The sequence below is a fragment of the Diplotaxodon limnothrissa genome, linkage group LG12, assembly GCF_057381915.1.
Source record: "Diplotaxodon limnothrissa isolate DT_005_m linkage group LG12, D_limnothrissa_male_GT1.1, whole genome shotgun sequence".
In the NCBI taxonomy this organism is placed as follows: Eukaryota; Metazoa; Chordata; class Actinopteri; order Cichliformes; family Cichlidae; genus Diplotaxodon; species Diplotaxodon limnothrissa.
The window spans coordinates 3,738,993-3,756,587 of NC_140607.1; the positions used below are offsets into that span (position 1 = coordinate 3,738,993).

Consider the following 17,595-nt stretch of genomic DNA (forward strand, 5'->3'; position numbering starts at 1 on the left):
AGTCTGTTTTAACAGTAATGGGTGGTAATGATTTGTGCACGTTCATTTCCAAAGAACTTTGAATACTGTGTAAAATGTAAATGTGCTGCAAATCATAAACCACATTTATTTGAAAGACAAAATGTAAAATGTTAAGATTTCAAACTTTGATTTTTGTGTTGAAAAACACATTTTCTCTTTTTAAATTTGATGCCAATAGCACGGTTCTAGAAAGCGCAGACATGCACATGTTTACCCCTGTGTCGCATTACCTCCTCTGCTAACACGCATGTGTACACCAATCGAGGAGATCTACAGTGGAATTTTTTCTATCGCATAAGAATTTCAGTTGCATTCCATTAAATGCTAAATGATTTCAATCGGTGACAAGTCTGGACTACAATTAGGCCAGTTGAGCACTCATAATGCTTCTACTGGTGAGTTTTGTTGATCTGGTGCTTTGGCGCTAGCAGACTCTCAGTGTTTTTCACATTTGCCTCACAAGTGAGCTCCTGGGTTTAGTCATGGGTGGAGATACAAATCTGTAGGCTGTGTCAGGGAGGGTATGTGGCATAAAAACATCGCTAAATCAAGGGAATGGATGGAACTGATTAATTGATGGAACCATGAATTTCGTTCGCCACCAGAAAATCCTGAAGGAGAGTGTCCGGTCAATAGTTCATACCCTAAAGCTAAAGCCATGTTTGATCGTAAGCTAACAAGTAATTTATGATTAAACATAGACTTCCAAGTACTAATTTCTGTAGTGTGATTTATTCTTGTCCTCCTGATCCCTTGAGATGCTGCTGTGTCTTTTCTTTCCTCTTTCTAAATGCATTAGCATAGTGTGGGGGCATTGGTGGCTCTATCAGTAATGTCATGGGCACTTTAACATGATGAAGCACGCTGTGGCCCCACTGGCATGAATAATTCACATTACCACACACCCAAAGAAACAGGGGGGTGGAGGTTGGTTGACTTTGCTACAATGAATTGTGAGAACAAATGTGTGATTTTTAAGGCGCACGGGCTTCTGTTTTGGGTGAGCGAGCCATTTTAATTCAATTTGATGTTTCATTTTTAAAGAGACAAGACCTTGATCCACCAGGGAAAATAAATAAGCTGGGATCAGAAGATGGAGCTATGGCTATGCGGTGGGTGGCGAGGGATGCGGGATCTCTTCAGCATCCATCACAGTGGCACTTCAATGATTGTCAAATAAGTAGTCCTGTCCAAACCCATCGTTTATCATTATGTATGAATGAATCTATCTGGGGATCGCATCATCCAGCACATGGGAGGGCTCTATCTCATATATGCGATAGGGAGACGATATGGAAATGGGACACATGATAGCCGAATAGCTAGGGTGGGATAACCGACCACAGCGGCCTTGGAGATGGAAAAATGTACAATCTAAAGCTCCCATTGCACAAGGCAGGCACACTCCAAACTGAATGAAGCACATGATTATTTTTTTGTCTACTAATACATCCTGAATGCTCTGCAAGTGGCACTGACAAATCTCCTCCTTTGCAAAACATGTTCCATTAAAAGTCTTGGAAATACTTAACATAATGTTTTCCATCCTTCAAATGCTTTGAGGTTTAGGCAGTTTTATACAGTTCCTCTAGGCCACTGGCTCCAAAGCTGACGTGAGAACTTCAATGTAAATAATTCAGGAAAGGTGGGTGAGAACTCTTGGCACCGGATTAAGAAGGCTGTGCTTGCAAAAGCTGCTCTCAATCCATTTCCAAATTGTCACGGGGCCTTCTAAGAGGCAAAACAAACCCACCTTAATCTCTGCTAATCATACTTAAGCATGAATGTTTCATGTGGAAATGCCTGGTTACAATTTAGAGGCTTTTCCCTCATTCCTAGGGTAACCCTGCCACAATCCAGAAATCCTTTTGGCCACAACAAAGACAAAATGTGATGTAGAGACATCAGATGTGGTACAGTGCACACAGCATGTAAGTAGGAGGCAGAATCCCACATTGCAGATACCATGTTTGTTGACTACATGAAACGCTGGAGATAATGAATTCAGGCTGCCAAATTTCAAGATGTGCCAAAAGATAAAGCTGTTATAAACAAGAAAAAAACAAAACCCCAGCAACAACAGTGATAGCATCGGTGATTGGTTGTGATTAACATCAGACTACTTACTTGCGTCTCAGAAATTCAGATGTAAGCAATGCCGGGGACCAAACTAATATTATTATTATTTGAGACGGTGAATAACCCAACAGTGGAATGATTACATTTGACTTGCAATGATTTTCCCCACTGCATGAGAAAACAACAGCTTGGAAAAACTAATAGACATGTTCCCCGACGTAGCTTTGTTGCCCCTGCCTTGCTTTATACAAATTTCATCAGTGTGTTGATTTCAATGGAATTCGGAAAGTGGAGATAAAAGTCCAGCCCATCTGTCCCTCAACTTTGTGGGGTGTGGTGCAGTGGAGGGACAGATTTATAGCACGCTGCACAGTAAAGTGCATCTGCATCCGCCACACTGCTCCCACTCACATCATTATCCTCATTGCCTATCACTTCTCCAGCTGAGTCCCTTTTGGAAACAGGGGCTGCCACATCAACAGTGGGTAAACACCTTTAAAAGGATCTGACACCCTGTAATGGAAGAAAAAACACTTTGGTATTGCTCGGCAGCCCCGGCGCTGCGCTGGGCTTGTGGAGGAGTAAGCCATTGTCTGTTGTCACCTAATTGGATCAAGTTTGTGTGGAGAACAGATGTGTACGGCTGGCTGAGGTAAACACTGGACCCGAAGATGCCAGGGCTGAAATTGCTTTGAAAATCGTTTCTGCCTCCATAGAATGAGTGAGAATAGGAGCGAAAAATACTGTATAAAAGAACATTTGTGGCGCAGCCTGAAAAAGTAATAAACACTTTCCCTTTGGTGTAGATTCAAAAAGCTCCCGATTTTCTTTTGTTCATCTCGTGTCCCAGCCACATATCAGTGTCACAGCCAATGTGCTGTACACATCGACGTTCAGAACAAGCTAAGGCATTTGGGCATGGCAGCGCTCGCAGCACGAGTGATGATCCATGGCAAAGAACAGATTATACTTTGGAAGCATTGCTGATCCAATTAAGAACTGGCAAAAGGTGTCATTAGGGTCTGACAGATTTGAGCCCGAGTCTTTTTTTTTAACCTTGCAGTGAGGTGCCATAAAAGTGAGAAACATCTCCATGAACAAAGAGACTTGAAGAGAGACAAGGAAGCACTATTTCCAATCAGGCATCTCCCCTTCGACACAGCTCGATTTAACCTTGAAGAGTAATGAGATCTGACTTGCTTAAATGTTAGCATTCTTAAATCATCCGGAAGTGCCTCCAAGGAGCCGATAATCACTATGCCAAATTGCAGCGCTTGCTAATTTCATTCTCCCCTAGCATTTACTTGCAGTTAGTGTCGATTATTCAAGAACAGGCATTTAATGCTGCCAGGTCCCAGGGGTGTTACATTAAAATGTAATAACTTGCAACATAAATGAAAACAAAAACCATTACTTTCTTCCCCCCACAACTTTCTTCCCTCCTCCCTTTTCTTCCACCGCCTCTCTCCCTTCCTCTCTTTCAATCTCTCTACTCTCCCTCCCTCATTGGTGGGAGTTCGAATCTAATTCTCAGCCCATCTGGCAGGCGTAATGAAGGCGGGCTGGGCTTGTGGTGCCCTGCTGCCATGGCTCGGCGGAGCAGGAGGTTAGCTGGCAGATTGGGCCAGGATGAGTGAAGGGGAGTCGGGAAACCTGCTGAGTGAATAAGCCGGCCCAGTTAATCTCCCATGTGCCCCGGTGTGATCGGGGCCAAGGCCAACCACACGCTGAGGGCACAGAGCATGGGGTCTGGAGTGTGGATAGTTGTGGGCAGATGACTACGGGGCGAGTGTGGGTAAGACAATGGGTAATTCTGAAACAAGCATAATAAAATAATAAAAAACAACAACAGACTCATGGTTATGGTATGACTTCTACAATGTAACCACACCTGGGCCTGCAGTGTTTAGGGGATGCAATGTTTTGCAAATAACATAACCAATAAGTAAGTATTACAAAACACCTGCAAGCACATGTTACTGAACAACGTCTGCAACAGTAGAGTTGTAACTTCGTCGAGCATATGTCAGAGGATACAGATAATTAAACAGGTAAATTCAACCCCAACAGGTGCAGCCTCTGAGGAAACAAAAGACAAATAGTGTCTTTGCACCATCTGGCACACACAGAAGTGCATAACAGTTTACATGCGGTCAAACGCAGCAAACAACTCAAGTTAAGCAACAAAACACCTTTAAAGGTATACTGAATTAACACACTTATATAAACTTACAAAAAGCTTTACTTTGTATACAATCATATTTTATATTCTTTTACTTTATTTTCTCTTTATAATAAATTAATTTTGCAGTTCAATGAAAAAAAAGTTGTACTTCAGGTTGTATTATAGCTACACCACTCACAGCTGAAACATTTATTAACTTAACAGTGGCACCTAACAAAGGCTGGGCTATAACAGGCAGGAAACTTAATGATGCGAGCAACTTTGACCATGAGAAAACTAGCAAGAGAAGTCCGCACTGATCAGGCATAATGTTATGATCAGCTGCAGGTCATTGTGTTGGTCCCCATTGCCTCCACTTGCTTGTCTTCTTCCGCTTGTGCATCCTGGTGCCAGGTGTTCCCCAGGTAAGCTACACACACACTTGGCCATCCACATGATGTAAAAGACAATGTGATGCATCAGACCACCACTGCACCGTGGTCCAGTTCTGATCCTTATGTACCTACTGCTGGTGCTTTGGTGGAGGATAGGAGTCAGCATTGGCCCCCCAACTTGTCTCCAGCTATTCAGCCACATACACAAGCCAAAAACAGCAATGCACTGTTCTGACACCTTTCTATCAGAACCAGCAATACTTTTTTCAGCAGTTTGATGCTAAACAATCTGATGCTAACCACGCCTCTTTCCAGCGGTTAGCATCTTCTTCAGTGGTTTTGTGCTCTGAGGAAACACTCAGCAAAATAACTTTGCAGGTCAGAGTTATTTTGGTTAATATTACGCAGTTGAAATTTTGTGGCTAACCAGTGTACTTTCACTGTATGTACAGGTTAAGGTCTACAGTAGTGTGTAGTAGTGCTGAAATCTTTTGCTGCCAGTCAAGCACTGGCCAAGGAGAACAGCGACGGGGAGAGTCCCAGTGCTAGAAACTGAAAATCTTGTACAATTATGATGAGTTATTTTTTTAAATCTGAACCCAAATTCCTCTTCAGTTGCTATGATCTGCCTGCTGTATGTGAAGGCACACGGAGCAAGTAGCAAGGCAAGACAGACCTGCAACAGCAATCGCCAGCTCATGTACGCATCAGCAACTGCGTGCATACATGTGTTAACCAATATGCGTTACCAAGCTGCTATGACCGTAAGACACCATCTTTTGTTTGCAATTCAGTCAGCAACCAAATGGTAATTGAACACATTACAGGAAATCTTTACCTACTTAGCATTACAGCACAGGCAGGGCCAACACAGACACATTTCAGCACATTAAAAAAACTCAACTAAACTTGTCTACAACAAATGGCATGAAGCTAGGCTGACAAAAACAGCAGGCTTCCCAGAGCTGTGCTGGGGCCTCTGGAGAAACCACAACACTGTCATTAACAGTTACTCTCCTCATAAACACACCAGCATCAGCTGGAGTTATAATTGCCCCTGCTTCTCCTGTAATCTTATACCTTACCTGCTGTTACTGTCAGACACCTTCTCCACTGAGGGAGACAGAGATAGTGAGAGATGGAGGGGGAGGAGGAGCTATGGTGCATATGTGTGAGTGTGTGTTGTGAAGCTGGAAGCACGGTAGATGATGCTTGTGTACTGTCAGATACAAGTTAGGATATGCAAGGGGGTGTAGTGAGAGAAAGGAAAAGGAGAAAATACATGCCAGAAAATCAAATGAGTGTGTGTTGCTGAATGAAATCCCAGGAGCAAGGCTGAGGGGCGCCGATGGAGGGAAATCATGTTCTTTTCGGTGAGTGATTAGAAGACGAGTGGCAGAACATGACCTACTTAGTCTAACTTTTTTTGAAAGGTTCTAGAAATGGTATTCATGAAGGTAGAGTTAGAGAGGCAGGTAGGGGGTTTGAACCCTAATGGATTCATAGAAACATTAACAGAAGTAATAATTGCCACGGGGTGTTTGTGAATATGGAATAAAATTCATTTCCTGACCTCTGAAGCTCTAACCAGGGTTGGGAGACATTCTCTCCTTTGGCTTTGCAAACAAAAATATGAATGCATATGATTCTACAGACATGAAAGGTTAAAATGAAAAACAAAATATGAATTAAACATCATCCGACGCCCGCTAAAGGCTATAAGAGGAGGTTTTAGTACCTTTAAAACGAGTCCACGACGTGTGGTAGGACATGTGAAAGCAGAAAGAGCTGGAAAAATGCAAAACAAGAAAAAAAACTGCTTTCTCAATATCTGTGACTGAAAATGGCAAAGCGTTGTTTCATTTTTCTGCCCTATTACAAGCCCATAGTGGAAATCCACCGAGGCTGTGAAAAAGGAACACTTTAGCTCTGCTGCAGAAATGGGCCTGCCTCTGGCTCTTCTTAATTTCAGGCTTTGTTTGTGCAGCATTTGGGAGCTCTTATGGGTTTGTGGGAGACCCGCAGGCCTTTTGTCTCATCAGTGGAGGTGGTTTCTGCTTGGCGCCTGCAGCGATCTGTTGGCGTACACCTTTTGTTCTACCTCTCCATGCAAGATTTGGCCACAGGTCGCAGATTACAGGCAACACAGCCATCACAGGTACACTGCTGTTTGTTTGCCCTACAACAACAGTTAGTGCTCAGGAGAGTCAGGCACAGAATATGAGCCAAAGAACGGGCGGCGTTCTATGAAGAAGTAAGCGTGAAGAACAACCGAGCACAAAAAAAAAGAAGTGTCCTTTTTTCCATGATGGTTCGGCCCAAACTAAAACGCTTATCTCTGAATTTTCCGACGGACACTGGCAAAGCACTGCTGCAAAGCTTCTTTAAATGACATACTCTAATATTACACTTGTGGTGCTAAATTAATAGGCTGCAGCAAGATAAATCTCTATGATTTATGATGTTCCCTCCGGTGTATAATCAAGTTGAATGTGAGAGGGTAAGAGAGTAAGACAGAAGGAGATTGGGAGGGACAGAGACAGAGCTTTGGTTTGGATTGAGACACAATAAAAAGAGCTCTCCCCTGCACAGCTGAATGGACTGGTTTACTTAGCTTTGAATGAAAGTGTGAAACAGTCAGCCATAGAAATCAGTGGGTGCTGGGTTTAGCAGAAGGAGAGAGATTAAAATACCAAAAAGTTCAATGTGCAGTGTGCCATGAAATATGACATATGGAAGTGCCAAAAAAGAAATAGCAGACGCGCCCCCCCCCCCCAAATTGTCTATTTCTTTTGGAACCATGAATTCCACATAAGGATGGTTTATGGGAATATCACACCTCTATGGAAGTCTCATCCCACAATCCACAGGAGGCTTTCTCTCCCTCCTGCCTGCTTCTGGGGGGCTGCCATCATATTCATTCCCCATTCCCAGATAGATGTTTGTAATTGGAGCTCTAATTTATGATCGGGCCTTGGTGCAGGATAATGATATGGAGCATTGTAATTTGCTGATGCAAATTGTACGTTATAATGGGGAGCCATAAAAGCCCCAGCAACATCTCGGAGACTTGCCAAACACCCTGAGCGTTCATTACAGCCCTCATTAAAACATCCACGTCGGCAATGGGAGCTCTTACAAATGGAAGGAGCATGTAATTGCTGCTTGATTGTGGTATATGTAACATATGATAAAGTGGAATTACCACTCTTTTTTCTGCAGTGTTAGTGAAACTTAATGGGGAAAAAGGCTGCAGTAAACAAATCCTCAGAGCGTTGTTTGATTGTTACATTATAGGGCTATTTGTTTAAAGTGGGGCAGGTGAGTTAGGGGACAGTGCATCCAGGACAAACTAAGAAGGATGATAATCAAGCTTGGGCTTCGGGGGATAAAAGTAATGTTGTTACCCATGAGACTGTGGGTTTCATTTGGAATAACTCCAGCTCCAACTTACAGCTACAAGGCCAATAACATAGAGCTGGGAATACATTAACTGGATTTCATATAAGAAAAGATCAGTATTGTTCTTTTTTATTACGGGGCAGCAAAGTCATCAGCACTGCATTTGCTTTAAGAATCGTGGAACTGGGCCGCAAAAGGTTAGAATGAACCATTGAAGTCACCCCTGGTGAAAAAAATGTTTTGTTCTAATGCCAGTTTGGCCCAGTGGGGTAAAGAGTTTAGTCTAGCAGTTGATCTCAATTCAGTCTTAACGAATGGGGTATGAGGAACTTTGTGAAGCCGAATGTCCCAACTTTTAGGCAGCTTTGAGAGCAATTAAGAGTTCATACAAACAACTAAACTGTGCCGTCTTTTACATTTTTATATTTTTATAAACATTTTAAGCCCAGTCAACACTAATTCACTGTGTCGCTTTTTTATTTAAATGACCGCTTCCGTTTTTGTTTGGTGCCATTTTAAAGCGTCTCCTTTAAAAAAAACCTGAACTGCACTGCTGAAAATGAAGCTTCCCTCCTCGACTCTGAATGATAGCGGGCCTCTATCATCACGGCTCTGTGTGCTCAGCCACTGGAAAAGGATTTTCAACTGCACCATTCAGCCGGGGCCCAAGAAGCCTGCAGCCTTTATCAGACCGCTTGATTGATGTGTTGTGGGCCCTGCTGTGGTTAACAGCAATTTTTATCTGTTGCTAGCGGCAACAGCCCAGGTCCCTGGTGCGTAGAGAGCAGCAGGGCCCAGGATCTGAAGCCGGACCGCACACGGGGATAAACAAATAGATTTTTTAAGGCGGACAGCCCTCATAGAGCGACCACTGACAGGCAGCGCCCCACCCCAAGGCCAATAGAATGTCAGGGCCCCATCCCACTCCTGCTGGGCTCTTGGTTTCCTTCACTAATTTTCACCATGTGCAGAGCCAGTGGTATGGAGAGACCTGCACACCCCACTGGAAAGAGGCGCGGTGAGAAAGAGAGTGAGGGAGGCAGAGTTATGTACAAAGAGACAGACAAGATGCTCCATCTACTGCAGGTGAAGACGCCAGAGTATATTAACAAGAAAATCTTGTTTCAAAAATTAAATTCAAGCTATAATTTACACCCAATTTCCTTTGAGTTGCTGTGTTTAGCATTAAATCCAGCAAATCTGTTTTACTCTGTTAAATAAAACATGGAGCTTTTAATGGCTCCTACTGTAATTAAGTGACATAATCCTTGTATTTGATAGAGATCTTGTGATAAGCTCTCGTCACTCAGACAAACAAGTGCATTTGTCACAACGTGGAGGTCGTGAATGCCAAATCAATTAAAACAAGATTGTTTAAGAATGCACACATGACTGGGACTGCTCTGTTTAGAGTGTACTCATTTAGCGTTAAATATGATTATGACAACCTGAGCACGGGGAAATGAAGAACGGGTGTGTCTGAGAGCTCCAAATACTCTTATTCGACACAAACACTTCAGCTAAGGTTTGACTCTCTGACGTAGCGGAGATAAACCCTCCTAATACAGACTAGTTAGATTATACTGTCACAGACAAAACCTGCATGGATTTATCGTCAAAGAAAACATGAGCCGTGGCTTGGCCTTGGGTGGTTTCAAAAGGCGTGGGGTGGGTGACTGGCGCTTAATCACTTCATCTGGAAGAAAAGAGCGACGTGTTGTCTTCTTGGGCTTAGCTACAACATCTCCCCCTCCAGACAATATATGTAACCCAGGGGTAATGACAGGCTGGGCGGATCGTTGAAGTGAGATTTTTTTTGACATTTTCCTGTTTCTTGCAGCACGTATCTCTCAGGTGCAGATGTTGGACTCTTTATCGAGGAGCCCCTGAGAGGATGATAAATCGCCAGAGCCCAGACCCATCTCCACTGGAACAACAATCAGGTAGCAGCACCGGAAACAAGGAACAGATTTTGTCTCCCAAACATAGCCAGGGCTATAATGAAGCCTGCACTAAGCAGACAGAAGAGAGTTGGACTGATAAACAATTCCATATCCAGTCTTCCACAGCGAGCTAGATAGCAAGTCTCATTCCTGCTGCTACATATCAATGCTGGACTCAGTGCGCCGGAGATTAATCCTCACCCTGAAATGCGATGGGTGGGACAGAGGGTTGTGGGTTTTAGCAGGACAGGTGCAGCCTTTGCAAGACTGCCTGTCTTTCAAATGCATCAACTGGATAAACAAATTCTGTTCAGTTTAATAGTTAACTTTTAATAGTTTTATTACGAAGCTACTGTCTGTTTGTGTTGTGTAGTTTGTGCTGTGTGCATATAAAGAAGGTATGTTCCCGTTTCCCTTATCAAGGACAATTTGAACAACTAGAAATTGCATGAAAAATGCACGACTTAGAAAACCTGCTGTGTTTTGCTCCACTAGGTAAAGACATGTATTGGTATCATTTAGCCATGTGATATTATTCACTTCTTACTCTTCCATTTTTCTTTAAGTTTTATCTGAAAAATAGATTTAAAAAAATATCATACCAATGTGAAAACCTGTGTCTTAAGATTTCCGTTTACAAAAACACAGTTAGTACAATTAAACCAACAGCTAATGTGTTGTGTAAGCAACAACCAAAGCATTTAAAGAGAGCATTAAGGTATTTGGCATAAAACACTCCTTATGCATGAGTCTGGCACTAAAATGCAGGAACGTCCTCTACGTTCTTCTCTAAACCAATCAGTCAAGGCCACTCAATTCCATATGTCTTCCAGAAAGACCTATGGAAGCATAAACAAGCATCTCCGATAGAAGTAAAAGACAAACTGTCAGGAAAGATTCACTTTATTAAATCTTAGTGACTTGTGACAGATAACTGGACCGTGTACACCAGCTTGAGTTTTTATTGTGGAGGAGCAAAAAAGCAGATAGCGATGACCGCCAGAGGCCAACTATTAGATAGCTCTTCCGTGCTATCAGCGGCCAGTAGCGCAAAGTTGCCTCATTGACCCTCCCCTACTCATAACCAGGCCTCCGCCCACATACGTAGCCTCTTTTTTTCCAGCTATAACACTATATCAAGCCCCTGGTCTTTTCCTCGCCCTACTCCTCCTCCTCCCATATCCACTCAGTCTCTGCTGGCAGTTCCCTAAAGCCCCCTGACCTCGCACCCCATGTCTCTCCTTCCAAACCATCACGCTATAAAGCCCGAAGCAGATAAGCAAACCCCAGAAATCATGCAGGCCCAGCAGCAGAGCAGATTGAGAGTCAGAGCTCAGTACCCAGGAGGTGCCTGTAGGCTAGAAACGCTGCAGATAGCACCACTGGATAGCTGGAGTGGGGAGCCAGACAACATGAAACTTCCTGCCCTCGTTACTGGACTTTCCTTTGCTTGCACAATGCCCCTGCCTCCCACACAACCACCTCCACGCCAACTCCACCTCCATTTTTGCCCTCTCTCTCTCCCTCTGTCTCTCTGATCCCCTCCTTCTTCCTTTCAGATAAAGAGAGGGCCTCGTTCCCTGCCGACTCAAACTGACAGCTCGAGCCAAAGGGCTCCACAAGCTTTTTTGGAAGGTCTTGTTTGTTTTCATCCATCTGTGAGCATGCAGCCACTGGGGAAAAGGAATGTGACATGTTCTATTAAAACAAAATAAAAAAGAAGATCGCACAGAGATCAATGTCTTCTGAAGTTGAGCTTTGTTCAGTGCTTTAACTGTAGTCCTTTGAGGCAGATTAAGGCTGACAAACCATTTATAGTTGTTTTGTTTGCCGAGATGATTGCTTCCAAGCTACAATGAGAACTGCCATATGCCACTCATCAGCTAAAAGTAGCACACTTTAAACAACGTTCCTCTTATGAGTTTCCCTTTAAGGAAAGGACATAAAGGACGACCGCTTGTCTGTATTATCCAGAGACTACACACATCATTGAAACAATGGGAGGGGAAGAACACAAATTTACGGTTCGAGAATGCACTGGGGCAAGGCAACAGATGCTTTCAGGGGATAAAAATAGTCCTGTAGTGACAATTTGTGAGCTAGTTTATGTTCAAAAGGTTTGAGCTGATGTTTTCTTAGGTGGCACTAAATAATCCTCTTGGGCACCTTTACCTTGAACAGGCGACATGTTCCAAGATTAAAAAATAACTCTCTAACTACCTCTTATTAGCACGCAGTCACTTCCAAAAGTCCACGGGACAGTTTTCACTGTAACATGCATACATGCAGCCTTCCTGCAGTGAAAAATGGATTTATAGCACAATAGCAAAAGTCTTTTTAAGCATTTTTTTCATATGTGTGAGCAGAAACATCCGTCACTGACAGTCACTGGAGGAAGATATAAAACTCTGACATCGAAATTGCAGCTCAGGCGAACACAGCGCTGATCAATGCCAATAAAACGAGGCCCTTTTTGCCAAGGTAGCATAGGACACCTTCCTGCAATTTAATCAGTCAGTCAGCCAGAATTAATGTTCCTAATATCATGATTTCTCCATTACTCTATTTAACATAATTAAAATGTCGAGCGCCGGGGCCATAAAGCGGGTCGTTGGAGATTGTAATTCTGCCGTAAAGCTATGAAGCATGAAAATGTCACTTACCGAGTAGCCACGGCCTGACAGCGAGTGAGTGGAACTCTGTAGGGAGAGAGAGGAGAACAGGGATGACCTTTAAGGAGTGTTTCGCTCGCTCACGCTGACATGATGAAGCAGCGTAGCTTTAATATCAGTATTCACATTAACCTTTTACCCGCCCTACCATGCACCCCACGCCTGCTCACTTTGCTACCATTCATTCTGTTCTGAACAACAGGGGTAGCTGGTCTAAAAACAAAAAGTCCCATACTACAAATACACCGTGGAAAACATGGTCCACATCTGTGTAAATACAACAGTGAGATACTGGGTGTACTGGTCTGTCCTCATAATGCGCTGCAGTGCTACATGTGAAAATTAAGTATCATTTATTGGCTTGAATTTAGTTCCCATAGACGTCAACAGACGAATGAGAGGGACTCCATCACCTTCATCAGGAGACAAATTAAAAAACTATTTGATACAGGAATTATTTTATAGCTGAAGATTTTAAGTGTCTGTTTAGTGCTAAAAAAAACTCCTTAGATTAGGAAGAGCACCACAACAAGCTTTCTTTGGATGACTGGGCAGATATTTCACCATCGGTAAATATGGTGCATAAAAATAAGAGCTAATTTCCAAAATCATAGTCTTTCATAGCCTAACATTTTCAGTGTTCCCACCATGTTCATCTCTATAAAAAATAAAGAAATCTCTGTATGCATGTGTGTTGTTTGAATTTCTCAACAACAGTCTATCAGGTCCGACACGAACTTGTTGGGAAGGTGTCATTGTGGGGTCCTGCGGGTTAGGGTGAGGCCGTTCTATGTCATCATCCTTGACCTTTATGCTGATGCACTCTTTTGTGTCCACACAATGACACCATTTCAGGTAACATAGTTTCTAAATAACAGCGCACTGTCAATGACATCAAACGACAACAGGCACTCACTAATAATAAAGGGATCCATGCATCAGTGCGTTCTCTACGTTTCTATCAACTTTTCTTCTAAGCAGCTTCAAATTTGGCGAGTGTTTGAATGAGGGACGGCCTCTTTTCAGGGCCTTCTCCCTGTTGCTAGACAACAGTGATTTGTAACCTCACGATGTCACGATGAGGTCACGAATTCCCGTCACTAGATTTGTCACCCATTTAAATAACGTGTCTTATATATGAAGCTCTATGAGCAAAAATTGATCTGTTGTCACAGATCAAAGTCATCCTGCACACTGGAACGTCATCCTTTGATGATGCTGACATTCTTGTGATGGTGGACAGAGTTACAAAAGAAAGAAAGTGTAAAAATTATACACAGTGCCCATCAATTTTATGAGGTCTTTTACTTGTCTGTGTTTTATCTGTCCCTTTTTTATTCAGGATAAATATCTCTTTATGCAGTAAGGGACGTGTTTCGGCCCATTTAACTCCCGTGCTTTCTAATGCAGTCCTCTAAATACTGAACAAGAGCAGTATGGAGGCAGAAAAGGCTTGGTTTTGTTCTGTTCTCTTGCTCTGTCTGTCAGCGCCCAGCACGAATACCAATCTCAAAATCCCTCCCTCCACTTCCACTTTTCACTGCTTTTATTCCTCTGTCTAGATTGGCAATTTCTCCCCCCTGGTCTCTGGAGGAGACTTTTCTGCTAGACCAATTTCATCCATAGGTCCACCTTCAATCCAAAACGACCTCCCCCACACCTTCACCGCCACTGCCTCCCTTGTTTTGCACCCTCGCAATGTCCCTCATCCATTCTCCCACACCTGCTCAAAGCATCAGCCCTTGTCAACGCCTGTGTGCCCCTCTGATTTGCAGGACGGCTCCTGTGGTGACGATTAGGGAGGAGTCCTGCTGCGAACCGGAAAGTAGGCTCTGTGGGAATCAAAAGGCTATTCCCACTCTGCCCAACCTTTCTGCTATCCTCACTACCGCAACCAGAGAGGAGGCCAGAGTATGGGGCGTAAGAGCCGAACGGAAGGCAAAAATATGTGGATAAAAAAGGCCAAAAGCGTGTTTCAAGGAAAATGCGGTCTGTTGTTTATATGTGTGCGTGTTGTGAGTGCGTTAAAATGTGTGTACGTTCATGTGTTTGTGTGCGTAAGTGCCATATGTGCATAGGTGGAGTGAGGCCAAGGCCATTTGGAACTAGCCTTACTATGTCGAGTTCATTCAACTTGCAGCATTCTGAGTAGAAAGAGAGGCTTATTTAAATGATAATGAGGGACAATCCATTGGATTTAGTGCTGGTGAAGGGAGAAAAAGAGGGGAGGGAAAGGGGGATCCATTAAAACGCCAGTGGTTCATAAGCCATAGGGTCGGCATACAGCTAAACACTCTCTCTTAAAAGCCATTATACATGGCTCTCAATGGATTTCTGCAGTGCTTAGGACTTCAAAAGGATTTAAGAACCCGCCCCCGAGAGAGAGAGTGTTGGGGGAGGGAGTAGGACAAGTATGTGTGTGGTGGCGATGGTGGTTGGTGGCGAAAGAGATGGGGCGGATGCTGGCGGCATTTAAGGGTTAACTAAACAGCCCCGGAGAAGAAAAATGTTACTAAATCCACCCCCTTATCCTCTCCCAATTTCCACGCCCCCTCCTCCACTCTTCCTGCAAAAAAAAAAAGAAAGAAAGAAAGAAAGAAAAACATGGCGTTAAAAGGGGAGGGTCCTGTCCATCTTCTCCTAACCCAGACTATTGGTTTTTTACCGTTGCATGAAGGCCAGGAGGCGGGCCAATCACTACTAGTTGGACAATAATAAGAGAAAGGATGTGAACACGTATGCCCTCTGTGGCTGGAAAATAAGGTGGGTGGGTGGGTTTGGGTGCATGTGGGTGGATATGTTGGTGAATACAGTTTGGTTTTCGAGACGCCGACAGCAGCACAACTGCCACCCCCTCCTCTGCAGGACACAGTTACAGTGGAACCCACCCCCTCTCCCACCTCACATTTCCCTAATCCCTGCGTGGCTTAGTGCAGGGGCCCTACTGCACTGCAGGCACAATTACCTAGTCAAAATAAACAGATAAAGACCCGACCATGGCAATGAACAAACAGCATCCCCTGCATTTTTTCCTTTTTTTTTTTTACCCCCTGCTCACAAATTGATGCATGACTGTTTTTACAGGCAGGCGGGTGCGTCCACATGTCGCATTTGTCTCCGTTTCCTTTGGCGGTAAGACAAGAGAAATCCATTTTACTTGTTGCCAATGCGGCATCATTAGTTAAGAGCTCTTAAAGCTGGGGAACCACTTTGATGTGGTGGAGCGTATTTTATGAAAATTAGCAGAGCTCTCAGTGCGGTGGTGGAGATTTCATGGAGCTGAAAAAGTAAGAGATATAAGGGAGACAATGACACGCTGTGTGTCACGTCCAGGCCTTCACCGGGTGGAATACAGCCAGCGAAGAAACACGAAAAGATGGAAGGAGAAAAAGAAAGATAAAGACAGGCAGAGGAGGAGAGATGGATTGATATAGATGGCGTGGCTACAGCGATCAACGTCTGTGCACCATTTATTTGGCAGCAGATTAGAGAGACATGCCACATCTAACACCGTCGCCGATTACAGCGTGCAATTTTCAACCGTGTTCTCCCCCCACCCCTCGCCATTACAGCAAGCACCACCACTTCCACCGCCCCCCTTCGTTCATGCCCCCTCCTTCTTAGTGCTTGTCGCATATCCCTGTCAGAGCTGTCAACAAGCGTTGGGCTTTTATCTGACAAGCCCGCCTCTTCCTCCTGACTTTTTCATTAAAAGACAGCCTTTTACACAAATTCAAGAAAAACAGTGCGGAGGGGGGATGCATGAGAGAAACTGAGCAGCGAGGCTTAGAGAAAAGAAAATGAAGATAGGAAAAAATTAGGCTGTTTTTTTTTCACGAGACTGAATTTTCGGTTGGAAATATGAATAACTTAAAACAATGTATTTAATAAGTTCTTTTAAATCTTTTTCCTTCCCATCATTTCAACCCTGCTGGAAAAGGAAGCTGCACATTTTCCTTCTTCCTCTCTTTCTCTCGCTCCTCCTGCTTTAGTCAGCTAAATGAACAGTCTGATTGAATTTAGTTAGGTTTGGGAGGCCTGCTTGACAGGCATTAGTTAGGAAGCATATTTCTACATTCATTTCAAATGAGCTGCTTGGGATTTTGCATAAATTCTCATTACTTCCCCTGTATTTAAATTGCATTATTTCATCCCTTATGCTGAACCAATGTCTGGTTTCCATTTTGCTTTGCCACCTACTCATCTTCTAAATGGGCTGGCATATGGATGCGGGCGCAGGGATAATTGGAACCGTTCCTTTAACTCGTTCCGTTCTGGGGTTGGTGAGGTCGACCCACACCTGGCTGAACCTGGTTATGTTTAAATTTAACTGGTCACGCTTCACGTAATGGCAAGCAAACTAGGTGATATTGTGTGACCAGTCCTTTCTATGCGCTGTTAACCAACTACCCTCGGGAGCTTGGAAAGAAAAGCATCTGGACTTCTTTAAGTTTTGGTGCAGAAGCTTTTCTTTCCAAGCTGCTTAGCCTACGATGACCTGGATGACCGAGAAGCTTCACAGACACATTAACCAACTAGCATTCTTCCCAACACAAAGAGGCTATCTGAGATTAGAGTTTGGGTCTCGTCTGTGGACTCACCTCACTGAGCTGCTCTTTGGAGTTGCTCCTGTGTGGTCGACTGAGTTCAGTCTCGTCCTCGCCAACTTTGACTGGATGAAGAGCCAAAGGTTTGATCTGCAGAACACACAAGACATGATGCCATCGTCTAAAAATGTAGTCATAGAATCGACCATGCCACTACTTAAAGACACTGACTTATTGTATTTTTTTTTCAGAAACAAATTTAAAAGCTGCAACAGCTTTTTGCTATAACAAGATGGCAAAGAGAAGAAGACTGAAATATTTACACAGACCAGAGAAAAACAACAATTTAAAACTATCTTGTTGAGAGCTAAG

General features: G+C 43.6%; 1 protein-coding gene across 1 annotated transcript in view; it reads right to left on the bottom strand.

Moving 5' to 3' along the window:
- Positions 1-17,595, bottom strand: part of fbrsl1 (fibrosin-like 1) — a 300,050-nt gene that overhangs the window by 150,584 nt on the left and 131,871 nt on the right. The window contains exons 3-4 of the mRNA XM_085367042.1: positions 17,278-17,373; positions 12,668-12,703 (exon numbers count right to left, since the gene is read on the bottom strand). Of these exons, the coding sequence (XP_085223168.1) occupies positions 12,668-12,703; positions 17,278-17,373 (132 nt within the window). The remainder of the gene's footprint in view (positions 1-12,667; positions 12,704-17,277; positions 17,374-17,595) is intronic.